General features: G+C 35.9%; 1 protein-coding gene across 2 annotated transcripts in view; it reads left to right on the top strand.

The window, feature by feature from the left end:
- The window catches only part of DHX36 (DEAH-box helicase 36), a 62652-nt gene that overhangs the window by 13038 nt on the left and 22193 nt on the right, over window positions 1-27421 (top strand). For both annotated transcript variants that reach the window (XM_053599314.1, XM_053599315.1), the window contains 10 exons: window positions 15844-15882; window positions 17448-17618; window positions 19657-19736; window positions 20737-20811; window positions 20940-21106; window positions 22514-22595; window positions 24743-24883; window positions 25153-25255; window positions 25962-26049; window positions 26181-26236. In XM_053599314.1, coding sequence (XP_053455289.1) covers window positions 15844-15882; window positions 17448-17618; window positions 19657-19736; window positions 20737-20811; window positions 20940-21106; window positions 22514-22595; window positions 24743-24883; window positions 25153-25255; window positions 25962-26049; window positions 26181-26236 — 1002 coding nt within the window. The remainder of the gene's footprint in view (window positions 1-15843; window positions 15883-17447; window positions 17619-19656; window positions 19737-20736; window positions 20812-20939; window positions 21107-22513; window positions 22596-24742; window positions 24884-25152; window positions 25256-25961; window positions 26050-26180; window positions 26237-27421) is intronic.

Raw genomic sequence — 27421 nt, 5'->3', positions numbered from 1 at the left:
TTCAATCAGTTTTAGAAATGTGCCACCTATGCCTATATTCTTCAGTGTTCTAATTAGAAAAGGATGCTGGATTTTATCAAATGCTTTTTCTGCACCTATTGAGAGGATCATGTGATCTTTATTTTTGCCTCTGTTAATATGGTGGATAACGTTTATAGACTTGCGTATGTTAAACCAGCCTTGCATCCCTGGGATGAAGCCTACTTGATCATGATGAATGACCTTTTTGATGATAAGCTGTAATCTATTGGCTAGGATTTTGTTGAGAATTTTTGCATCTATATTCATGAGTGAGATTGGTCTGAAATTCTCCTTTTTGTTTGGGTCTTTTCTTGGTTTTGGTATCAGGGTGATGTTTGCTTCATAGAATGTGTTGGGGAAGATTCCTTCTTCCTCAATTTTTTGGAATAATTTCTGCAGTACAGGAATAAGCTCTTCCTTGAAGGTTTGATAGAATTCTGGAGTGAAGCCATCTGGACCAGGGCATTTTTTGTTTGGAAGATTTTTTATTGTTTCTTTGATCTCAGTGCTTGAAATTGGTCTGTTCAGGAGCTCTATTTCTTCCTGGCTGAGTCTAGGGAGAGGGTGTGATTCCAAATACTGATCCATTTCTTTCACATTGTCAAATTTCTGGGCATAGAGTTTCTGTTAGTACTCAGAGATGATCTCTTGTATCTCTGTGGGATCAGTTGTTATTTCCCCTTTATCATTTCTGATTGAGGTTACTAGAGATTTTACTTTTCTATTCCTCGTTAGTCTGGCCAATGGTTTATCTATTTTATTTATTTTTTCAAAAAACCAACTCCTTGTTTCATTAATTTTCTGAATGATTTTTTTGTTTTTATTTTCATTGATCTCTGATTTGATTTTGGATATTTCTTTTCTTCTACTGAGTTTAGTCTTCAATTGTTCTTCTTTTTCCAATTCCATAAGATCTCTTGTGAGATTGTTGATGTGCTCTCTTTCTGTTTTTCGAATGTAGGCATCTAAAGTGATGAATTTTCCTCTCAAAACTGCTTTTGCAGTATCCCACAGGTTTTGGTAGCTTGTGTCTTCATTGTTGTTATGCTCAAGGAAGTTAATGATTTCCTGTTTTATTTCTTCCATCACCCATCTGTTATTCAACAGAAGATTGTTTAATTTCCATGCCTTTGGGTGGGGTCGAGCATTTTTGTTAGAGTTGAGTTCCACCTTTACTGCCTTATGGTCTGAGAAGATACAAGGTAAAATTTCAATTCTTTTGATTCTGTTGATATTTGTTTTGTGTCCCAGGATATGATCGATTTTGGAGAATGTTCCATGGGGTGATGAGAAGAATATATATTCTTTATCTTTGGGATGGAGTGTTCTATATGCATCTATCAAGCACAGTTGTTCTAGGGTCTCATTTAAATCTCTTATATCCTTGTTTAATTTCTGTTTAGAGGATCTGTCCAGCTCTGTAAGAGGAGTGTTAAGGTCCCCTGTTATTATGGTATTATCAGATATCATATTGCTCAGACTGAGTAAGGTCTGTTTCAAGAATCTAGGAGCATTTAAATTGGGTGCATAAATATTTGGAATTGAAACGTCTTGTTGTTGTATTTTTCCCTTGACCAATATAAAGTGACCATCTTTGTCTTTTTTGACTTTAGTTGCTTTAAATCCACATGTATCTGAAAATAAGATTGCAACTCCTCTTTTCTTCTGAATTCCATTTGCCTGAAAAATTGTCTTCCAACCCTTGACTCGGAGCTTTAATTTATCTTTTGAAGCCAGGTGTGTTTCTTGCAGACAGCCAATGGATGGCTTGTGTTTTTTAATCCAGTCAACCAATCTATGTCTCTTCAGTGGGGAATTCAAGCCATTAACATTTATTGAGATAATCGATAAGTGTGGTAGTATTCTATTTGTCTTATTTTGTGAGAGTCCATTGCTTAGTTTTATCTTTTGCATCAGTGTGGAGGTTAGGTTCTGTCCTTTAATTTCTGAGTTCTTTCTTTGCTGCTGATCCATTGTGGTGGTCAGTGTGCAGAACAGGTTGAAGTATTTCTTGTAGAGCTGGTCTTGTTGTGGTGAATTTCCACAATGTTTGTATATCCGTAAATGATTTGATTTCTCCGTCAATTTTGAAGCTTAGCTTAGCAGGGTACAGAATTCTGGACTGGAAATTGTTTTGTTTAAGTAGATTAAAGTTAGATGACCATTGTCTTCTTGCTTGGAAAGTTTCATTAGAGAAGTCTGCGGTCACTGATGGATTTGCCCCTGTCGGTCAACTGGCGCTTACTCCTGGCAGCTTGCAGAATCTTTTCTTTTGTCTTGACTTTGGACAGGTTCATCACAATGTGTCTTGGAGAAGCTCGGTTAGAGTTGAGGCGACCTGGGGTCCGATAGCCCTCTGAAAGCAGTGTGTCAGAATCTTTGGTGATATTTGGGAAATTTTCTTTTATAATATTCTCTAGTATGGCTTCCATTCCTCTGGGGCATTCTTCTTCCCCTTCTGGAATTCCTATAACTCGTATGTTGGAACGCTTCATAAAGTCCCATAATTCTGACGGTGAACGTTCTGCTTTCTCTCTTCTTTTCTGCCTCTTTTACTTTCTTGAGTTATCTCAAAAACTTTGTCTTCTACCTCTGAAATTCTTTGTTCTGCATGGTCTAACCTGTTGCTGATACTTTCTATTGCATCTTTAAGTTCCCTAATTGACTGTTTCATTTCCTTCAGCTCTGCTATATCCTTTTTATATTGTTCATATGGTTCATCTCTTATTTGGTTCTGTTTTTGGATTTCCTTTTGGTTATTTTCCACTTTATTAGCAGTTTCCTTCATTGTTTCCATCATTTCTTTCATTGTTTTAACATGTGTGTTCTGAATTCCCTTTCTGTCATTCCTAACATTTCTTTATAGGTGGAGTCCTCTGCAGTAGCTACCTCATGGTCCCTTGGCGGAGTTGTTCTGGACTGGTTCTTCATGTTGCCTGGAGTTTTCTGCTGATTCTTCCTCATGAATGATTTCTTTTATCTGTTTCTTTGCCCTAATTTTCCTTTCACTTCCTCTTGCTCTTTAAGTTCTTGTGCCTGGGGACTAAGGTTACAGGAGGAGAAGGGTGAGAAGGTTGAAGAGCAAAAAAGGGATGAAAGAAATGAGGATCGAGTGATAAGAAAAAAAAAAAGAAAAATAGAGAAAGGAGAGGGGGTGGGTAAAAGGAATATTGACAAAAACAAGAGAGGCACAGAAAGAGGGAGACGGAGCAATATAGGTGTACAGTAGGGTACTTTGATTCAACCTTAAAAATAAAAAACCATCTTCTGGGGGTGCCCAGTTGGATGGTTCCCTTGTGGTCAGCAGCTCTTTGCTAACCTGATCAGACACAGTACCCCACCTCCACCAAGTAGAGAGGAAAGACAAAAATGGTATAAATCAAACCAAAACAAGCAAACAGAAAACTTCTTGGGGTAAAATTGGCTGGAAAACTAAATAATAGCGGTAGAAACACTAACAAAAATGAAGTTCTAATTATTGAAATAGGCAGCAATGGGAAATTATAATTAAACTAGAAAAATTGAGAAAGAAAACGGATCTGTATGGAAAAGGTTGAACTTAAAAAGCAAAACAACAATCAACATCATCAAAATAAACAAAAAAAAGAACCAAACCAAAAAAAAAAAAACACAACCAAAAACAAAGCAGTATGTATATGTTATTGAATATTGTCTGGGCAACACGTGCTCTTCTGGGGTATGAGATGTTAATCACAGTTCTGATACGACTGGAGGCTGCTAGTTTCTCAAACCCCAGCAGGTAGACACCCTAAATCTCTCTTCAGCCCACTTAAAAGGCACTTTGAACTGGTTCACTTGCTGAGCAGAAGCTTTCCCAGGGACGTGCTTGTCGCTGGAATCACTGCTGAAGTGGCTATCCACTTACCCTGTGTGCCAAAACTGGTCTCCCTCTGCCCCTGAGGGTTAGGACTGCAAGGCGGTTCAGACCCCGCTCTTTGGCTACTTGGTCGCTGCATTACCAGCTCCCACCCAATTCTAGCTCTGCGACCCAGAGGGCGGAGCTTGCCGGGGCAGATCGCTCACAATGTCTGCCTGTGACCCAGAGCCAAACACTATTAGCTCCGTCTGGCTCAGCGGCTCAGACTGGGGCCCCAGACAAAGGCCAAAGTTCTCCGCACTCCCGCTCAGGCTCTCCCCAAGGCAGTTCAGCTGAGTGCCAAGTCCGGAGACACCAAAACAGTTCACAGGTAAGGTGTTTCTGATTTGCAGTCTCGCTGCTACTGAACTTACAGTTGCGGGCAGGTTTAGACGGATTGAACACACGCGACCACTTGCCGGTTTTCCACTGTTTTAGTCTTCCTCTTGGGGTCCAGAAGTCTCTCGCTGACTCCCTGTATCCTCGCAGGGGTGATGATAGGCAGATCCCACCAGCCAGAGATGCCTGGAGTCCTATCTCCCCAGACTCATGGTGCCCAGATGCAAGGAAGCTGTTACTCGGCTGCCATCTTGCCCCGCCTCCCAGTGCCAATCTCTTAACTTTTCTAGGTCAACTTGAGGTACCATAACAGTCAAGGTGATTAGATTTGTCAAGTTTTTTCGAGACCATTTAATACATCTCCTCTACAGATGATAAAACTAAGTCTTTCAAAAGTTATATCATGTGCTTTGTTCATCAACATTTTAAATATAGGACTGTGACGAGAACTGAAATTTTCCAAAATTATTCCAGTATTTTCTTTCCATGCTAGGAAAGGTATTTTAAGGTTCCTTTCATTGAAAACATAAAATTGTGACTGGGCATAGTTGCTCACACCTACAATGCTAGCTAGCCCTTTGGGAGGCTGAGGTGGGAGAATTGCCAGGAGTTTGAGAACAGCCTGAGCAACACGGTAAGAACCTGCCTCTACAAAAAAAAAGGAAAAGAAAAATTAGTCAGGCATTACGGTGCCTGCTTGTAGTTCTAGCTTATGGGGACACTAAGGCAGGAGGATCCCTTGAACTCAGGAGTTTCAGGTTGCTGGGGGCTATGAAGACACCACTATACTCTAGTCCAGGCCACAGAATGAGATTCTGCCCCCCTCCAAAAAAACCCAAACAAAATAACATAAAATTGTATGCTTTGTGGGTGTTCTAGTGATACAATAAAATATTCACATGTATATGGATATTTTTAAGAGAAAACACTGAGAATTCCGAGGGCCGTGTGTTTAATATGCACATACATGCCGTTATTTTTGAGAAAGATGGATGTCTCATCTAGTAGGCAGGAAAGGATCCATTGACTGTTACTGATGAAAGTTGAATTTCCTGATTGGAAGAGATGAACTGAAGTTGTCCAGGGACAAGTTGTATAGGTCTTTGATGCCTGTCGAGTACAAGTAAGATGTGAGAATGGAGATTTCAAAGTGAATTAATTTGGAAAGTTGTGTTAAGAGAAGAGCTGTTTTTATAGTCTTTAAGAGACCATACATGTCTTTCGCAGATTAGGAAAGAGTCTTAATCTTGTTTAAGTGATGTGCTTGAGGATATGCAGTTCATAACAGAACCAGTTCTAAAATCAGTTATGTTTAAGAACTCAACTTTTTAATCCTCCTCAGCAATTTGCAGTTACTTTTCTTTGTTATAATTTATTTATTTAACATTAATTTTATACTTGCTAGATGCCAGTTTATTGTGCTGTATTTTCTGAAGAGTAATAATTAATTTCCTGTCCTCAGTCTATAATCATGCTCTCTTATTTTGGTTATAATCAGAGTTTAGGAAATAGGTTGGACTGCCGTAGAAGTGAATATTGAGCTGTAATTTGTTTTCTGGCAACATTTACATATATAAAAAGCAAAGCAAATACGAGGAATGCGAATTCATAATGCAGCAGGGCAGCTTGTATATACTTATATATTAAGATGGTTACATTTGATTACATGAAGTATTAATATTTTTAAATGTCATTAAGACCTCAATTTAAAAATTACTAGAAAATAGTAAAATATGATTGCTTTTATTATTTTAAAGCACTAGAATTCATTTAATTAATCACACTGACTGTCATTGTTATGGTATTAGCATGGCAGTAATAGATTATTTAGAATAGTTCTAACTTTATTTTATTTTTATATTTACTATAATTTTATTAAAATTCTTAAAAACTATTAATAATAATAAGCTATAACAAGTATGGCAGTAATAGACTATTTAGAACAGTTCTAAGTTTATTTTTATTGATTTTTTTATATTTACTATAATTTTATTTAAATTCTTTATTATGGGTATGTAACATTTGTATATCTTTATAGGGTACATGAGATGTTTTGATATAGGGGCATTAGAATATCTCACCTCAGGCATTTATCATTTCTTTGTGTTAGGAACATTTCAATTCCATTCTTTTAGTTCTTTTAAAGTATACCCTAATTTGTTGTTAATCATAGTCACTTTGTTGTGCTGTCAAATATTATTTATTCTATGTTTTTGTACCCATTAACCACCCCTATTTTATCCCCCTCTTCCCACTACCCTTTCCCACCTCTGGGGGCCATCATTCTACTTTCTGTCTCCAGGAGATCAATTGTTTTTAATATTTAGCTCCCACAGATGCATTAGAACATGCAAGATTTGTCTTTCTATGCCTAGCTTATTTCACTTAACCTAACATTCTCCAGTTCCATCCATGTTATTGTAAACAGTTGGCTTTTTTATGGTTATGTAATACTGAATTGTGAATATGTACAATTTCTTTATTCATTCATCTGTTGATAGACTCTTGGGTTGATTTGAAGTCTTCACAATAAACAAGAAAGTGCAGATAGTTTTTTGATATACTGCGTTGCTGTCCTTTGGAAACATATCCAGAACCCAGCAGACGGATTGCTGGGTTATATGATGGTTCTATTTGTAGTTTTTTGAGGAACCTCCATAGCCTTCTTTGTAGTACTTGCACTAATTTACATTCCCACCATCAGTGCATGAGGGTTCTGCTTTCTTCATATTCTTGCCAGCATTCCTTATTACTTGTCTTTTTGATAAAAACCATTTTAACTGGAGTGAAATGATACATCATTATAGTTTTGATTTGCATTTCTCTGCCTAGTGATGTTGAGCATTTTTTCATATACCTGTTGGTCATTCGTGTATCCTTGAGAAATGTCTCTATTCATATTCTTTGCCCATTTTTGAATCAGAGCATTTGATTTTTTCCTGTTGAATAATTGGAGCTCCATATAATTGTAGTTATTAATCACTTGCCAGAAGGGGAGGCTGCTGATACTGTCTCCCACTCTTGGGTTTTCTTTTGATTTTGTTGACTGTTCCTTCACCGAGCTGCTCTTTAGCTTGATGTGATCCCATTTGTCCAATTTTGCTTTGGTTGCCTGTGCTTTGGGGGTATTATTCAGGAAGTGCTTGCCCATACCAATGTCCTGAAGTGTTTGCCTACTTTTACTAGTTTCATATTTTCGTATTTTATTTTGTGTATTTATTTTTATTTTTGGGGGGGACAGTCTCACTTTATTGCCCTCAGTAGAGTGCCTTGGCATCACAGCAACCTCAAACCCGTGGGCTTAGGCCCAGAGGTCCTCAAACTTTTTAAACAGGGGGCCAGTTCACTGTCCCTCAGACCGTTGGAGGGCCAGACTATAGTTTAAAAAAAAAAAAAACAAACTATGAACAAATTCCTGTGCACACTGCACATATCTTATTTTGAAGTAAAAAAACAAAACGGGAGCAAATACAATCACACCACCTCATGTGGCCCGTGCGCCATAGTTGGAGGACTCCTGGCTTAAGCAATTCTCTTGCCTTAGCCTCCTAAGTAGCCGGGGCTACAGGTGCCTGCCAGAATGCCCAGCTATTTTTTTTTTTTTTTTTTTTTTTTAAGAGCAGATCTCTCTCTCTCTCTCGCTCAGGCTGATCTTGAACTCCTGAGCTCAGGCAGTCTACCCACCTCGTCCTCCCAGAGTGCTAGGATTATAGGCATGAGATTCCAGGCACCCGGCCCAGATTTTAGATTTAAGTCTCCAATCCATTTTGTTTTGATTTTTCTAAGGTGAGAGGTAAGGGTATCATTCTTCTTCATACGGATTTCTCAGTACCTTTTATTGAAGAACTGTTCTTTCCCCCACTGTATGTTGGTAACTTAGTCAGAGATGAGTTCACCATAGATGTGTTTGTTTATTTCTGGGTTCTTTATTCTATTCTGTTTGTTTATGTGTCTGTTTTTATGCCAATACCATGCTATTTTGGTTACTGCAGCTCTGTAGTATAATTTGAAGTCAGGTAATGTGATTTTTCTAGTTTGGGTCTTTTGGCTCAGGATGGCTTTGACCATTTTGGTTTTTTTATGGTTCCGTATAAAGTTTTGAATTTTTTTCTATTTCTGTGATGAATGCCATTGGTACATTGATGGGGATTTCATTGAATATGTAGATTGATTTGGGTAGTATAGAATTTTAATAATATTGATTCTTCCATCCAATCCAGGAATACGGAATATCTTTCCTTTTTTGTTTATACGCAGCTTTCACTTTTTTGGTTAAGTTTATTCCTATGTATTTTATTTTATTTGTAACTTATATAAATGGTATATATTTCTTGATTTCTTTTTCAGGTTGTTTATTATATGGAAATGCAACTGACTTTTATGTGTTGACTTTTGTATCCTGCAACTTTACTGAATTTGTGTTTATCAGTTCTGATAGTTTTTTTGTTGAATCTTTAGCTTTCTCTAGATATAAGATCATACTGTTTGCAGAAAGACTTTTTTCTTTCCAGTATGGATGCCCTTTTTTCTTTCTCTTGTCTGATTGCTATAGATAGAACTTCAGGTACTATGGTGAGTAACAGTGGTGAAAGTGGGCATCCTTGTCTTAGAGGAAAGTCTTTTAGTTTTTCCCATTCAGTATAATACTAGCTGTGGATCTGTCGTAGATAACTTTTATTGTATCAATGTAAGTTTCTTTTATACCCAGATTTTTAAGGTTTTTTTTTTTATAATTAAGGGATGTTGAATTTTATAAATGCTTTTCAGCATCAATTGAAATGATCATATGGTTTTTGTCCTTTGTTGATATGATATATCATGTTGATTGATTTGTATATATTGATCTATCTTTGCATCCCTGGAATGAATCCTACTTGGTCATGATAAATAATCCTTTCAATGCATTTTTTAATTAGTTTGCAAGCATTTTGTTGAGGATTTTTGCATCTGCATTCCTCAGCCATACTGCCCTATAGTTTAATTTTTTGTTATGTTTTTGTCTGGTTTTGGTATCAGGGTACTACAGGCCTCATAGAATGAATTTGGGAGTTTGGGAGTGTCTCCTCCTTGACTTTTTGGAGTAATATAAGAAGGATGGTATTAGTTTGTTGAATACTTAATAGAATTCAGCAATGGAGCCATGGGGTCCTGGGCCTTTTTTTGATGGGAGACTTTTTATTACTGCTTCTAGGTCATTACTTGTTACTAGTTTATTCAGGTTTTGGATTTCCTCCTGGCGCAATCTTGGTAGGTTGTATGTGTCCAGGGATTTATCCATTTCTTCTGGGTTTTTTAATTCTTCTGGGTTTGGTAGTTAGTAGTCCTCTAATGATCCCTTGGATTTCTTCAGTATCAGTATTTCTAATTCAATTTTTTCTGTTTTGATTTTTATTATTTCTTTTGCTAATTTGGATTTGATTTGTTTTTTCTAGTTCTTCGAGGTTCATTGTTGTTTATTTGAAGCTTTTCTACTTTTTTTGATGTAGATGCTTAATTGCTATAAACTTTCCTTTTATTACTGCTTTTGCTATATCCCTTAGGTTTTCATTTTTATTTTGAGAAATTTTTAAATTTCCTTTCAATCTCTGCATTGACCCACTAGTCATTCAGGAGTATATTGTTTAATTTCCATGTGTTTGGATAATTTTCCCTTTTTGCTTTCTAGTTTATCCCATTGTGGTCAGAGGAAGTAATTGGTATGATTTCAGGGTTTTTAAAAATCTTTTTGGACTTATTTTGTAAACTAACATATTGTCTATCCTTGAAAATAAACCATGAGCTAAAGAGAAAAACATGTATTCTAGCTGTTGGAAGAAACGTTCTATAAATACCTGTTAGGTCCACTTGGTTTGTATGGTGCGGATTAGGTCTAATGTTTCTTTGTCGACTTTCTGTCTGGATGATCTGTCCAGTGCTGAATATGGAACAATGAGGTCTCCAAAGATGGCTGTATTGGCGTCTCTCTATCTCTGATTATGTTTGCTTTGTACATCTGGGAGCTTCAGTGTTGGATGCATATGTTTTTAGAATTTGTTAGAGCCTCTTGGTGCCAATTGACCCCTTTATTATATAGTGACTTTCTTTGTCTCTTTTTACAGTTTTTGTCTTAAAATCTATTTTATCTGGTAGAAGGATAGCAAGTCTCTACTCTTGGGGTTTTCATTTGCATAAATTATCTTTTCTGTTTCTTTGTCAGTCCATGTGTGTATTTATAGGTGAAGTGTGTTTCTTACAGACAACATAGTCTTTTTTTATCCATTCAGCCACTCTTGGTCTTTGGGAGAGTTCAGTGCATTCACATTCAGTGGTGTTACTGATAGGTAAGGATTTACTACTGCCATGTTGTTTGATTTCTGGTTGTGCTCTTCACCTCCTTTTTCCTGTCTTCCTGTGTTAAAAGTGATTTTCTCTGATAGTATTTTAATTTCTTGCTTTTCTATGTTTTGTGTGTCTGTAGTAGGTTTTTTGAGACTCGGAAAAAATTTTAAACACAAAATCTGTACTTAGCAATTCAGAGAAATCTAACAAAAATTCTCTTTGACTCCGTCTCCCCCTTTTTAACTTTTTGTTATTTTCATTCATATCTTTATACATTATGTATCTCTCAAAAAGTTGCTGTAGTTATTTTTTGATGGGTTTGTCTTTTAGTCTTCCTGTTCAAGGTAGGTAGTTTATACACCACAATTGCAGTAATATTCTGTATTTGTGTCCTTACTGTTATCAGTATAATTTATACCTTCATATAATTTCTTATTTTTCATTAACATTCTGGTTCTTTCATATTGAAGAACTGGTATTATCATTTCTTATAAGACAGGTGTAATGTCCTTCAGCTTTTATTCGGGAAAGTATTTCTTCATGTTTGAAGGATATTTTTGCAGGATGTAATAATCTCGGGTTACAATACTTTTCTTTAGCACTTTGAACATGCCGTGCCACTCTGGCCTGGCCTGTAAGGTCTGTCGCCAATGAGAGGTCTGTGGCCAATTGTATTGGATGGAGCTTGTTGCCAATGAGAGGTCTGTGGCTAGTTGTTTTGGATGGAGCTCCTTTGTATGTTATTTTTTCTTTCTACCTGTTTCCCTTAGAATGTTTTCTTTGATCATTGACCATTGGTAGCTTGATTATTAAATGCCTTGAGGTTGTCTCATTTGAATTAAATTTGCTTGGTATTCTGTGACTTTTTTATACTCAAATATTGATATCTCAAATATAACAAAGTTCTTTGTTATTGTGTCTTCGAATAAATTTTCTACTGCAATCTCTCTCTTTACCTCCTCTTTTAAAGCCAGTAACTTTTAGATTTGCCCTTTTGATGCTACAAGTGATACCTTGGAATCCGAACTTAATCTATTCCAGAACCCCCTTCAAGTTCCAAATCATTCAAGTTCCAAGACAAATTTTCCTCTTTAAAATAATAGAAACTGGATTAATATGTTCCTAAGTCAACAAACTCAAATTTCAAAATGATTTTAATGGTACATACACTGTATTTTAAGGTAAAATATTAACAAATAATATTTGAATAATCATGTAAATTAATAAAATTAAAAATATAAAGGCCTGTTTCATCACAGTTGAACACTTGGTTCGAAACATCCCCCTCATTGTTCACAAACTCCTTAAACTCTTTTACAAACTTTGCTGCTGCTTCCAAATTAGAACTGGCAGCCTCTCCATGCATATCAACACTATGGATCTAAGTCCTTTTCTTGGACCACCCTATTGGCTTTAAGCCTCCTTTTGAGCCCTAGTATCAGGCATGCCTTTCATTAGATCATCGTAGAGGACCTTGGCTTTCTCACAAAGTATCATCTCAGAAATCACATCACCAGCCAGCTGTTTTTCATTAATCCAAACTAAGAAGAGTTTTTCCATCTCTTCCATACTTTTCAATCTCCTAGAGGTCGGCGTTATTATAACCCCTTCTGTCACATCAACTGCTTTTATAGCTTCTTTATTTAAACAGCTTTATTTAAACAGCTTCTTTATATAAACAGTCGATTTAGGCATCCTGAACATAGTAGTGAGATCAGCCACACAAGTACCACTATCATGCTTAGCGATAAGACCTTTCATAACTTGAATTGTAGCTCTAACTGCTTTGCTCTTACTCTTACTTTCCTCACTACACTTTGTAGGACCCATGGCGAATACAATTAGTTGTTATTATATATTTTTTTTAAAGGCACAAAAGCATAAAAGTGGCAGCGAAAATCATGAGAATCTTTCACTACAGCTTCCGACAATTAACTGAACGACAAAGCGTACCGGTGGCCTGAGTGCTCAGGAAACATACACCCCAAACACGCGGACAGCATGCTGGGCGTTCGGATTCCAGAACAGTGTTTGGATTTCAGCCAAAATTTGCTCGAATTTTTCATTAGGATTCCAAGTTACTCGAGTTCTGGGATGTTCTGATTCTGGGGGCAGTACTGTATTTCCTAGATCTTGTAGGTGTGCTTTATTTTTATTCTATTTCGTTTGTGTCTCATTGTATTTTCCAATACCCTCTCTTCATGCTCACTAATTATTTTGCTTGATCAATTCTGCTGTTGAGAGACTGGTAACATTTCTCAGCTTGTCAATTACATTCTTTTTTTTTTTTTTTTTTTTTTGGCTGGGGCTAGGTTTGAACCCACCACCTCCAGCATATGGGGCCAGCGCCCTACCCCGTTGAGCCACAGGCACTGCCGTCAATTAAATTCTTAAGCTCCAGAATTTCTGCTTGATTTTTGTTTATGATTTTAGTCTTTAAAGTTCTCTGATAGGCTATTAATTCCATCTCTGTGTTGTCTTGAAAGTCATTGAGCTTGTTTAGGACAGCTGTTTTAAATTCTTACCTGTCTCCATCACTCCAGGATTGATCACTGCTGCCTTATTTATTTCATTTGGTGAGGTCAAGTTTTTTTTATGTTCTTAATACTGTCGATGTTTGTTAATGTCTGGGCATTGAAAAATTAGGTGATTGTTTTGAAATACTGTATGCCCAACAGGAAGCCCTCCTAACACATTCTAAGGCCCTAGGATTTAGTGATCTGCAGTCTGGGCTTGTTTGAACCCATCCTTCTTGAGAAGGCTTTCCAGATACTCAAAGGGAATTAATTATGTGCTATGATCAAAGTCTTTGGTCACTGCAGCCTTATCAGCACTGGGGGGTCCAAAGCCTAGTGATGCTATGACTCTGGCAGATCCTGGGGGTACTGCCTTGGTGGACTTGGGTAAGATATGAGAGAATTCCCTGGATTCTAGGCAGAGTCTCCCATTCCCTTCCCATTCTGCGCTGGGCTGCTGGAGTTGGGAGGGGAGTGGCATGGGCACTGCCTATGGCCTGCAACTGCTAAGTCATACCCGAAGCCAGCCCAGTCTCACCTGTAGCCTATGGTGACTGTTAGTTGGCTACTTCTGTTTATTCAAACTCCAAGGGCCATTTAGTCAGCAGGCTGTGACTCCTGTCAAGGGCAGCATGTTTCCTTTCCTAGGAACTAAGGCTTGGACTCAGGGGCCTCAGGAGTCTGCTTGGTACTTTATTTTACTTTAGCTGAACTGGTACCCGGGTTACACAACAGAGTCTTCTGAACTCTTCCCTTTCTGTTCCCCAAGTAGAAAAGACTGCCTGAGCTGCACTGCCTAGTTTGGGCGAGGGGTGAAACAGGTGCTAATTTGGCCACTGCTGCTGGTGTCTCACCGGGTCACGAGTACTCATAGTCCACTGGCTCTGAGCCAGCTCTACTGCAGAAATTGCCCAATGACTGCAGCCTTTGTGGCCAAGCTGCCTTACAATTTTAGTTCAGGCCTCTGGCTGCTTTTTTGTAAGCCAGTTTGGGAACAAGGAATTCCTCTGGTGAAAGTGGTCTAAAGTCTCCTTTCGTAGACACCAGCAGAATTCTGTCCTGTGCTGTGTTCCTCTGTGCCAAGGCATCCCTGAGTTGCAATGCAAAGTTACACAATCACTTCACTTTCCTCCCCAGGGCACACAGATTTTCTTCTCCACTCAGGGTGCTGGCACTGGCTCTGCGAAGGGCCAAGGGTGGGGTTGGATGGGGGATAGGCAATTCAAGATGGTCTTTTCTGTTCTCTGTGGTGCCTCTTTCCTTGATACAATGTTAAAACTAGGTAGTATGATTGCTCACCTGATTTTTGCTTCTTCTGAAGGTGCTTTTTGCATGGAAAGTTGTTGAAATTTGGTGTTTGTGTGGAAGAACAATTGCTGGGAATTCTAATCAGCCATCTTACTCTGCCCCCTCTCCTAAATTCTGTTGTTGATCATCAATTTAGGAAATCACTCAGGCCATTCATCATTTATTATTTATCATTTATCAAAATAACACCTGTTAAACATGCTGTGATGCAGGCAATTTCTTCTTTAACCTAGAGTTACTTTCCATTTCTTAGGACTTTGTGGCCTTTGCCAAAATGTCATTATCTAATTTTATTTTTTTAATTAATTTTTCTCCTTTTCAGTAAAGGGGGTTTATTAAAACTGGCTTCATTTTTATGCCACAGAATATTTTTTCATGTTTATTCAAACTCCAAGGGCTCTTTAGTCAGCAGGCTGTGACTCCTGTTAAGATTAGGTCCTTCCTCCCTAGTTTAATGTTAACCATAGTACCACTTCTTAGTTTTTAAGTAATAATAAGGTTCCATAAAAGTTTTTAAAATTAGAAATTGTCACATAAATAAATATAGAAAAGATTCACTCCTTTTTAAGTATTTCAGTCATAATTCAATATTGAATAGCTTAAATATGTTAGAAACTGATACTTTTTATATAAAAATTTTCATTCAGTCTTCCAACAATCCTAGGAGATGAACCTTGTGAGGCATTCATGCTCCAAGTTTGACTTAACTGAGATTACAGTCATAAAATGCCAGTACTAGATTTTTTGACTCCAGGTATTACTTGTTTTGGGTTATCTCTTAACTCAAAAGAACATACCCTGAAATAATCTTTTTTTTTCCATTTTATTTTTTATTAAATCATAGCTATGTACATTGATCTGATCATGGGGCATCATACACTAGCTTTATAGACCGTTTGACACATTTTCATCACACTGGTTAACATAGCCATTACTAATTTAGGGCTTTCACATGAAAGCTATAACCCAGTTACAACCTAAGAATAGGGGGAAGGGGGAAAGGGAGGGGAGGGAGGGGGATTAGTGGGATTACACCTGTGGTGCATTTTACAAGGGTATATGTGAAACTTAGAAATAATCTTTGAATCTGCTCCAGTGTCTGATGTATTAGTAAATGGTGAACTTATATAGGTGGGGAAAAGAATGTGACATAGAAATCAAATCTAAGTTGAATATATAAAACAGAAATGTGTAGGAAAATGGTAAAAATAATGTAGGCTTGTTAGAATGCTAATAGATGATAGTTTTCTTTTTTGTTTTTTTTTTAATGCCACTGACTTTAAAGAATTACCTTCATTCTGTTGAAGGTAAAATTCCTTTTCATTAAAAATTTTGAAGTGTTGAAATTTCGTACAAGCCATAGTACAAATACTTGTGGACGTATTTACCTATTGTATATCCTGATTGCCATGATAATTTAATTATATTTCTCTTGTGAAAATTTAAATTTTTTTTAAATTTCAGCATTTCAGAGAAAAGCTGCCTTCATACAGAATGCAAAAGGTAAAATGCTTTTCGCTGTTTAACTTCATTTGTAAAGTAGTTAATATTTAAGAGCTCTGTGTCAAGAAAAATATAAATTAATGAATCTCTCCCATAGGATATTATTAGAACTTAATTCATTCTTTTGAATTATTGGAAATTCAAAAAAAAAGGGTCATAAAACAATTTTCCTGATGTTTTTCATATTTTGTACATAATTCTGTAGAGTTTAAAAAATAGAATTTTTTGTATGAGTTACTTTGGATAAATAGCTTAATTCAAGACTAAAGAGGCACTACTGAAAATATAGTACTTTAGGGCGGCTCCTGTGGCTCAGTCAGTAAGGCGACGGCCCCATATACCGAGGGTGGCGGGTTCAAACCCGGCCCCGGCTGAATTGCAACCAAAAAAATAGCTGGGCGTTGTGGCGGGCGCCTGTAGTCCCAGCTACTCGGGAAGCTGAGGCAAGAGAATCGCTCAAGCCCAGGAGTTGGAGGTTGCTGTGAGCTGTGTGATGCCACGGCACTCTACCGAGGGCCATAAAGTGAGACTCTGTCTCCACAAAAAAAAAAAAAAATACAGTACTTTATAATTATTTATTATACATTATAGCACAGTCACCTCATATAGTCCCTCATTTTTTTCTGTTCTCCCAACAGTATTTTATGTATTTATTTATTTATTTACTTATTTACCTACCTTTCATAGCGTTTGTTACCACCTGACATCTGTGTATGGTAGACATTTCCTTGATAGGCCAATGTTCTTGAAAACAGGGTTTGTTTTGTTTATTCTGTATCTCTTGATTCAGTGCTGTGCCTGGCATTTTATAGACATCCAGTAAATAATTGTTGAATAACTTAATTGTATTCCACTTCTCCGTATTCACCAGCTTTAAGTTTTCAAACTTTTAAAACTATTTTGATATGTAAAGTATGTTAGAATAGATGGCGAATTTTTAAAAGTTAGATTTTCACATTAAATTGTTTTATAGATGAAAATAACCCATAACACCCTCTTGAAATAATTTTGTTGATGCAGTGAATATTATTATTAAAAATATATGTTTAAAAATGTTAAAAGAATATCTTCCCCAAATGTGAGGTTTTCTTTATACCCATAGTTTACCAATTTGAGTTAGGTATTTAAAAACTTTATTTTAATTATTCAAAAGGAAATAATCATAAAATATAGCATATTCTTATTCCTAAAACAATATGTAAAACTTATTCTTTGGACAAAGCCATATTTGAAGTATGCTTTATATTCCTGATGGCTCTCCATAGTTATTTAGGCCAGGATTTTGGTTTGTACTTGATAGCCCCATGTGTCAACATTCTTTTAATTTAATGTTAATTCTTATACACAGAACTCATGAGCACTCATTTTTGTCATTATGTTTTTCTTTAGCAGTGTCTTGGCTCTGTTCGTTATAATTTGGTGCTACTTATCTCTTGAAAATGGGTAGATGCAGATATCTAACCTATGGCAGAGTTTAGAAAGCATTAATTTACTGTTTGTTAAATTTTGATCATCCTTTCAGACTTGGTCAATATATGACATATTTCATTTACTTTTTGAAATAGGAATTGGTAAATTTAATTGATAACCATCAGGTAACGGTAATAAGTGGTGAAACTGGTTGTGGAAAAACCACTCAAGTTACTCAGTTCATTTTGGATAGCTACATTGAAAGAGGAAAAGGATCTGCTTGCAGGATAGTTTGTACTCAGCCAAGAAGAATTAGTGCCATTTCAGTAAGTAATCTCTCACTTTTTTTTTTTCTGTAATCTTCCTAGAGCCTACTGATTTTGAAGGTTTAGAATTATTCTGATTTAGGTTTTGTATTTATTTCTATGAAAGCAAATATTTGATTGAGAAATATTTGGTAGTAATGGCAAAAAGATTGACCTCTGTCTTATAGGTAATGTTTATGAATTCAAGGTAAATTATAAATCTAGACAAATTTCCTTATAAATCCAAAACAATGAAAAACCGATAAAATGTTTATAGAATTGATTGTAAGCTTCAATTAATCTCCATCATTAGACACTTTAATTTTTACCACTTGGTTTATATAATACTATTTTCGATTTTCATTTTTTTTTTTTTTTAGTGGACAGATACATCAAATGATGATGAAAGTGGAAAACCTTGCCTTTATTTTAAGCGGCATTTCTATAGTTGGTGATTTTTGAATGTATCTACTCAAAAAGAAGAAGTTATCATGAGGAAAAAAATAAGGCTTATTTCAGGTTTATATTGTTTGCCAAAATGATCTGTCTTGGCTATCTAATCTTGCTAAGTCCAGCAGTTTGAGAAGGCAAGCTCAAATAACAGTTCTAAGTACATAATATTATAGGTTGAGTATCTAAAATCTGAAATGCTCCAAAATCTGAACTTTTTGAGCAGCACCAGCAAATGCTCATTGGAGCATTTCAAATTTTGGCTTATCAGATTTGGGATGCTTAACTGGGGTTAAGTACAATGCATATATTCCAAAGCATTTCATATAAGGGCTACTTAACTTACACGAATAATATTGTTTTTTTTTGGTAATTTTTTATCTAAAATTTAGATTTAAAAAAGTTAACTAAAAGTTAGATAATGTAGTCCAGTATTTGAGTTATGTGTTCTTTAAGCATGTTTGGAACTTCTAACAACATTCAGCATGTATAGTGAATTTATTTCTGTAGTATATAATTCTACATGTAAATTTAAATTGTGTAGTTTTATGGTTGTCTTTGGTTTTATGATAATAGTATTAGTCATGACTAAGTCTTTCAATACGAATCTGTAGTTAGGAACTACATTGCCAATGATTGCAGTATTTGGTGGTTAATACAATAAGTATAATATTTATGTTTAGCTATAGATTCTAAGAAATACTGTTAAAAAAAAGAATACCTTTTTAATGGAGACAATATTCCTGGAAATTACATAAGATCACAGAATGTTTCAGAGTAAGCCACTTTGTTATAGCATAGTTATGTCACTAGAAATAATCATGTTCTCTACTATGTCAGTTACCTTATATACTGACAATAGGAAAAAAATGCTAACTAGGTTTTTTTTTATTATTTGTTCCAAGAGCCATTGAAATGGGGCGATTACATCAGCATGATACTGGATGTACTAATTGGAAAGTTTTACATCTGAAGTATTTCTTTAAATTCATGGCATTTGCTATTTCTAACCTCATTATTACTGTTCTGTCCCAAGATAACTGTTGGTTACTTTTAGTTGCACAAATCAGTATTAAATTATAACATTTCACCTATCCAGAGGTTATCTTTGGCAGCTGTAACTTCCAAAGCACAACCAAGAACTAGAAATTGAGCAACACCAGTTCCTACCACAAACAAAAAAATAAGAAAAAAAGTATCAACATGTTCTTTAACATTTTTACTAGTTTAGACCATGGTTTCCAATTCTTTTAGAAAAGACAAAAGGAATAGTAGACATTAATGAGAGGATGTTAGAGAAATACACTTTTAAAAAATTGATGAGAGAGAATTTGACCTTGAAGGACTTTGTAAGAGGGAATGAAATGTAAACATTAAGCAAGTAGTCTAGAGCTCTTAGGAAAGGCACACATTGTGTTGGAGTTCTCAGATTTTAATAAATACCTACTTTTTAAACACATCTGAAAATCTGAGGAACAAATTTTTTAAATTTCAGTTGATGAATTGTATCAACAATTTCAGCAGTCTCAGATTTTCATGGATGTTCAGGATGTTTGTTCTAAAGGAAATTATATTTTAACTTTGTAACTGTATTTTATTTGAATTTAAGGTTGCAGAGAGAGTGGCTGCAGAAAGGGCAGAATCTTGTGGCAATGGTAATAGTACTGGATACCAAATTCGTCTCCAGAGGTAAGGAACATTGATGTCTTGTATACAGGTCAATTGTGGCGAAACTTTTTTTTTTTTTTTTTTTTTTGAGACAAAGTCTCACTTTATTGCCCTCGGTAGGGTGCTGTGGCGTCACAGCTCACAGCAACCTCCAACTCCTGAGCTTAGGCAATTCTCTTTCCTCAGCCTCCCAAGTAGCTGGGACTACAGGTGCCCGCCACAACGCCCGGCTATTTTTTGTTGCAGTTTGGCCAGGGCTGGGTTCAAACCTGCCACCCTTGGTATATGGGGCCAGTACCCTACCCATGGAGCCACAGGCGCCACCCAATTGTGGCGAAACTTTAAAGCTGGAGATTCAAAGGGCAATTCCTATTTTTATTATTATTACTATTAGATGTAACATTTAAAGCAGCTGGAACATAGGTGGCTGCTGCTACAAACTCCTCTTTAACCCCAAATGAGTTTTATATTATCTTTATTAAATGTGTTTTTTGTATTTTGTAATGATTAGAAAAATACTCTTTTTCTTGGACATATGTTAGTAGACCATCAGTGCTCCTGAAAGGATGGTGTCCTGAACCTTTTGGTACTACCTACCCACCTCTACTGACTTCATTGACCTTGGTTATCTTTAGTCCTCTATCTAACTCCATTACGTGGTACTTCGTTAGTCTTATTTTGCAGCCCAGGATTCCATTTACTGCTTTAAATGAGCAGACTTCTAATTACTGAGCCAGAAATTTAGGCCTCAAAAGTAATTAAGTCATTTTCAAATGTTCATGGTTATCTCCTTGAAATCATTATCATCAACTCAGTGACAACAAAGGTAATACATAATGAACTTGAATGTAGAATTTTCCATTTCTCTATTATACTAGGTGTTCTTATAGTTTAAAAAAAATATATGAAGTTATGAACTGAAAGCATTTCTGAAATTCAAGATTTTTTTGAAACTTTTGTGGTACTTAGGAAATTGTTAAAAAAGAAAGCCAGTAATTATGAATTTGTCTTTCATTTATAGCCGGTTGCCAAGGCAACAGGGTTCTATCTTATACTGTACAACAGGAATTATCCTTCAATGGCTCCAATCAGACCCGTGAGTATGTTTCAATAAAGGAAAGTAAATATTATCAAAACTTGTAATTATTAAATTGGCTTTACCTAGTTAAAAACAATTGTTTCTAAATTTTGTACTGAATTATGTATTTCACACTTCTGCTTTAGACATTTGTCCAGTGTCAGTCATATTGTACTTGATGAGATTCATGAAAGGAATCTACAGTCAGATGTTCTAATGACTGTTATGAAAGATCTTCTCAACTTTCGATCTGACCTCAAAGTAATATTGATGAGTGCAACGTTGAATGCTGAGAAATTTTCAGAATATTTTGGTGAGTAAAATTTGATTATTGTGTTAGAAAATGTATCAGAAAAGCACTGAACTTAATTCTTTTTAAAAAATGATACAGTATGGGGTAGTCAAAACAAATGTTTAGCAGTTCATTTTATTCAATTTTATTTTACTCCCTGTATCATAGATTGGAGAATTGGGTCTGTTTTTTAAATGGTGGCATCACCTCCATTCTCATGGTGAAGACATGTAGATTCCTACTGCCACAATTTAGGTGGTATCGCGGCAATCAGATCCACAGGTGTGAATAATTTTATGAGCTTTTTTGTGATTCTTCTGTGGCTTTTATGTACTTTTGTAGACCAGGATGGCAGTTTGTTAATATATGTAATGTGTTATACCACTGCTAGTAACCCGTTATGGAACACTTTTCATGTGCCAGGTGGTGAATTTAGCTTTTTGTTTTTATTAATCCTCATAATACCTTGTGAGGTAGGTACTATTATTATCCCCATGTTTACAGATGAGAAAGTACCATTAAGTAGCTTACCCAAGTTAGCATAATTAGCAGAAAGATGAGAGGATCTTAAACTAAGTTTGACCTGCTATAAAGTTTATTCTTTTATAATTATGCCTGTCTTTTCTGCTTGTAATTACAGAGAGGGTTGGTACAGGGGAATTGAAGTATAATATGGCTAATAAATGTTCTTGCTTTTCACTTTTTTTAAGTAATAAAAAATATACCCCAGTTGATTCTGAAAGCCTTGTAAGTTCGGGCAGTTATTATTATTAATAGTATTTTTTTTTTTTTTTAATGAAACACCCAGAACCAAGATTGAGTACCTTGCTCAAATTCATGCAAGTCAGACCAGTGATACCAGCTAAGACATTTTGACCTCTGAGATGATGTTGGCCTTTGTTTAGAGTATGTGCCGTTTGTTATGAAATACAAATAGTATTTAAATAACAGCAATGAGATAAATTTTTTATTAGTGATTCTGAAATAGTAAATAACAATTTTAAACAATTTTAGTCTTTTTGGCTACTGTTTCCCCCTAAATCTAGGTGCCACAGGAGTAATATTTCTTACTTAGATTTTAGTAAAGGATTAGCTTGGATTCTGATATGGCACTATCTTGGTTAACGATGAAATAAAATAGACTCTAATTAATAAGTTTTGAATGAACTCAAAATACTCTATTCTTTGATATTCAGTGTTCTTTTATAGAACTATGAGATGTCTGAAAAGGTTGGTAGCAGTAAAATAGTATTGAGTGAAGACTGCGCTGCTACTTTTTATTCAGTTAGATACAGGGAAAATAGAACTGTAAAAGATGCAGAACGGTTTTCTAAAGTTATGAATAGTAAAGAAGTTATAATCTTATTTACAGCATTTTTTTTAACATTTGAGTACAAATTCATGTTGATGTTTTGTCTTTCATAACAGGTAACTGTCCAATGATACACATACCTGGTTTTACTTTTCCAGTTGTAGAGTATCTTTTGGAAGATATAATTGAAAAAGTAAAGTAAGTAAATATTAGAAAATAAAAGTACTGATATGTCACCTTTCTCATTTTCACACTGTAGTCTCAGAAACTACCACTGACTACTCCTTTCTAAAACATTATTTTTCTGCAAATTGGGGATTCACAAACTTGGCTGCACATTAAAATTACCTGGAGCTTTTTAAAATCCACATATTCAATTCATACTTTGCACCTTTGTTACATTGCAGTGTCTGTGGTGGTAGGCAGGCATCCGTATTTTTTTTGAAGGTTTGTGGGCAGCAGAGTCTGGAAACCCCTGTCTTTGATATTTGAACCTCTCTGGTTCTCCAGTTTTTCATTCTCCTTTTTTGGGTTCCATTATCCACCCTTTTCAATAGGATTTCACCTAGGGATCTCAAATTTTTGTATTTTCACTGTGCTGTCCTTTTTCCATGGCCATATACTATATTGTCATGGCTCTCAGAATTAACAACTTCAGGGGTAAAGTACTTCCTAAATTCTAAACTTGTTTTCTATTTAGCATGTGTCCTTTGAGGCAATGTGTGTTTCCTACAGGCAGCATATGGATGGCTTCTGCTTTTTTATCCAGTCTGCCAGCCTGTGCCTCTTCAGTGGAGAATCAAATCATTTACATTTATTGAGAGAATTGACGAGTGTGGTGGAGCTTTATTTTGTGAAAGTCCATTGCTTAGTTTTATCCTTTCCACCACTGTGGAAACTGGATTTTGTCCTTTAGTTTCTGAGTATTTAGTTGGCTGGTGGTCCATTGTGATGGTCAGTGTGGAGAATAGGTCTAAGTATTTCCTGTAGAGCTGGTCTTGTGGCAAACTTCCTCAGTGTTTCCCTATCAGTAAAAGAAATGATTTCTCCATTGATACTGAATCTTACTCTCGCAGAATACAGAATTCTGGGCTGAAATTGTTTTGTTTAAGCAGTTAAAAATAGATGACCATTCTCTTTTGGCTTGAAAACTTATTTGAGAAATCTGTTGTCACCTTGATGGATTTGCTCCTGTAGGTCAATTGGCACTTACTCCTGGCAGCTTGCATTATGCTTTACTTTTAGCACATTTTTAGAAATTCTCATGCCAAAACTGTTACAAGGATATTAATATCTCAAATAAGAAAACTAACAGATAGTTTGGTAGAGAACCAATGGCCTTCTAGGTCATCGAGTGTGAACTTCTGACTGAATTCAAATTTCACAGAACAAAGCTTTTAATAAAGGACAATTCTGTCTCTAAGGCCTGTACTCCACCTTCTTATCCCCCCACCTCATTCCATCTGGAGGCTAGCCTCTAAGTCAGCGGTTCTCAACCTGTGGCTCGCGACCCACAGGAACAGTATTAAAGGGCCACAGCATTAGGAAGGTTGAGAGACTTTGGGATTAAGGTGTAGGTTTATTTTTCTTTGACCGCCACCTCCCATGCCTCACAGAACGCACAGTGGTAGGTATAATTTTTTGGACAGATGTGCCCTGTGTGTTTTTAGCAGTCTGTGGCATGGGGAAGTCACAGTATAGCACTAGATGATGCACAGGACACTTGAATGCTGATCCTTGATCTTCTGTTAGCTATAACTATGTGAGCAGAATTAAATAGTTCTCCAGCACGAGTCTGTGTGTCTGTAGATACACCATCTAAATCTCTTGGGGGCGTTAATTAGAATTCTTAGATTAACAGACCTGGTGGGGAGGGGACCTACTGAATCCAAGTCACACAGGGTAGGATTTAGGAATATGGGGTTTTCAGTCTCTCCGGGAGATTCTTATGTGTAGTCAAGTTCGAAGAACTTTTTAAAAATCTGAATCTTTCTTCTCGACAGTCATTAACTGTCACTTTGGACTTACATAGGATTAATGTTAACTTTTGTTTTAGAACAGACTTAAAATTGAAGGTAAAAGGTACTCTTTTTTTTTTTTTTGAGGACTAAATATCTACAGGTTTATATACTTTAATGGAGAAGAATGATTTTTATTTGAAATACCAAGTTTTATATCTTGATGAACACTAGAACTGTAAACTGATATTTTAACTATCATTAACTTGAAAATATAGTGAACATGTTCTTTAGAATCTTTTTTAAAATCATAAATGTAAAAAGTCCCAGATACTAGCTAAATTCAGTTTTTCAAAAATGAAGCTATTTAAAATGTTTTTATTTTAGGTATGTTCCAGAACAAAAAGAACAGCGATCCCAGTCTAAGAGGGGTTTCATGCAGGGGCACGTAAAGAGGCAAGATAAAGAAGAAAAAGAAGCAATCTACAAAGAACGCTGGCCAGATTACATAAGAGAACTACGGACTAAGTGAGAACACAGGGGCTAAATGACTAAAACAAAAGGCAGGTGGGAGGAGGGTTGTCTTTTTGAATTTGCAAATACTTAAAGAGTCTTGTGACTCTCATATTCCAGCTGAATAAGGTGCTGATTTGACAGTTAAGCACTATTATTCCAGTAATTCTCTCTCTGTAGATTACTTTCCTCCATTTGCAGATTGAGTTAATTTTAAGCTTTTATAACAAGGTGAGCGTTAAGAAACTTCATCAGGTATTTATCACTTCTGTTTAACTTTGTAGGTATTCTGCAAGTACAGTAGATGTTATAAAAACAATGGATGATGATAAAGTTGATCTGAATTTGATTGCTGCTCTTATCCGATACATTGTTTTGGAAGAAGAGGTTAGTTTTTTTTTTTCTTCAAGTAATATAATTTTAATTTTATTTACATATCAAGGCCATGCAAAAATATTTTTTCTAATTACTTTTAAAAATAGATCATGGGGTGGCACCTGTGGCTCAGTAGGTAGGGCGCAGGCCACATACACACAGGCTGGCGGGTTCAAATCTGGCCCAGGCCAGCTACAAAACAATGACAACTGCAACAAAAAATAACCAGGCATTGTGGTGGGCGCCTGTAATCCTAGTTACTTGGGAGACTGAGGCAAGGGAATTGCTTAAGCCCAAGAATTGAAGCTTGCTGTGAGTTGTGACGCCACGGCACTCTACCCAGGGCAACATAGTGAGACTCTGTCTCAAAAAAAAAAAAAACACCTCATGGAAGAAATTATTTGTGACTAGATTAAGAATCTCAAAGTAGTAAAATATTTAGGTGTTTGACATGTTTGAAGACTAAACAAAATATCTGGATTATAATTTTTTTTTTTTTGGGCCAGGGCTGGGTTTGAACCTGCCACCTCTGGCATACGGGGCCGGCGCCCTACTCCTTTGAGCCACAGGCGCCGCCCTATAATTTTATTTTTTAAGAAGCTTGTGTTCTTTCATTAAACTGAGCTAGTATAATTTTAATGAGCACTTAAGTGTTTAAACAGTTTCACTGTATTTTGTTGATGTGATCCTTCGTAATGGTCATTTCTTCTTTATGTAGGATGGTGCAATATTGGTCTTTCTACCAGGTTGGGACAATATCAGCACTTTACATGATCTTTTGATGTCACAAGTGATGTTTAAATCAGGTATTATATAAATAATACTTTTTTGCCATTCCACACATGTGTCAGCATTTGAATTCACTATCCCATATATGTTTGGTGAAGTTTTTCTGCAACTCTTCATCTTAAAGCTTAATTTTCTTTTTAATTTTCAGATAAGTTTCTAATTATACCTTTACATTCACTGATGCCTACTGTTAATCAGACACAGGTATGTTGTTAAATGTATTCCTTGTCTTTCACATGGAGGCAAACTACAAGGACTGTTTATTATTTATTTTCTTTAATTTTTTTAAGGAAGCATTTTCAAATAGTAATCTATATAAAAATATATTTCCTTAAGAACCTTTGCAAATAAGTCTTCAGGAGATGATTGCACAAAAACTTGAATAACAGGGTAATCCACAAATCAAATTAGTTTCTTCAAGATTAAGGGAAAAGTTTAAAGAATTGGTTTCACCAGAAACTTGTTTGGGTTTCCTAAAGAAAAGGTATGTTGAGTACCACTAAAAATAACTCAACCTAGAAATTAATTACCTGTGACAGCTAAATGTTTGAGATTTTGTTTTAACAAAATTAGTATTTTTGCAGATATGACATTTCCTGTTGAATTAATAGTGTATTATGCATGTTTTAGTTCCGTCAGAAAGAGGTATTTCCCTAATTAAAATGAACTGCATTCTCAGAGGCCAGATAATTTGAGAACCACAGTGTTTGCAGGCTGTGGCAGAATGAAATTGATGAGGACCTCTGCCTCTCTCCCCTTCTAGTTTCTCTCCTCTTTTTGTGAGAAAATATCAAGGTATTTTTTATTGGGATCCTTTTAATATCCTTTTTGTTGGCACCTGGGTAAGACTCAGCCAGCTGAATTAGGTACAGAGGATACATACCTGGGGGAAGAAGGAACTCTTGATTCCAAGGAGCATCTGATGTAGAGGTACTTCCATCTTTGACACCATACATAACCTGGTTAATTGCATGTTCCTTTGCTAATAAGTGACTGGCCTGGGAAATATTTTCTCTGTTGATTACCATTTTTATAAATGAAGAGTTAAGTTGATACATTATTTTTTGCATTGTATCCAGTAGTATTTGACTACCTGTCTTTCTCCTATCTCAATGGCATTGGTGGGGAGTGCTGGGACAACAGTATTGTTGGTAGGATTCAGCATTTGTAGAGGATTTTTTCTTTAACCGTTTGAGGAGTGCTTGAAAATAAAATGTGCCAATTGAGATGTGCAGCCATTGCAACAATAGTTATGATGCACGGAGCACTCCTGGGTGTTCTTTGGTTTCTTACTAATCAAAATAATTCACCAAAGTTGGTTTCAGTTTCAATATTTTATAATTTACATTTAGAAAAAAGTAATATGCAAACAAAAAAATTAATATGAAA

The sequence above is a fragment of the Nycticebus coucang genome, chromosome 8 (assembly GCF_027406575.1).
Source record: "Nycticebus coucang isolate mNycCou1 chromosome 8, mNycCou1.pri, whole genome shotgun sequence".
Lineage (NCBI taxonomy): Eukaryota > Metazoa > Chordata > Mammalia > Primates > Lorisidae > Nycticebus > Nycticebus coucang.
The sequence above is the reverse complement of the archived record's forward strand: the minus strand, read 5'-3'. Positions and strand labels throughout refer to the sequence as shown.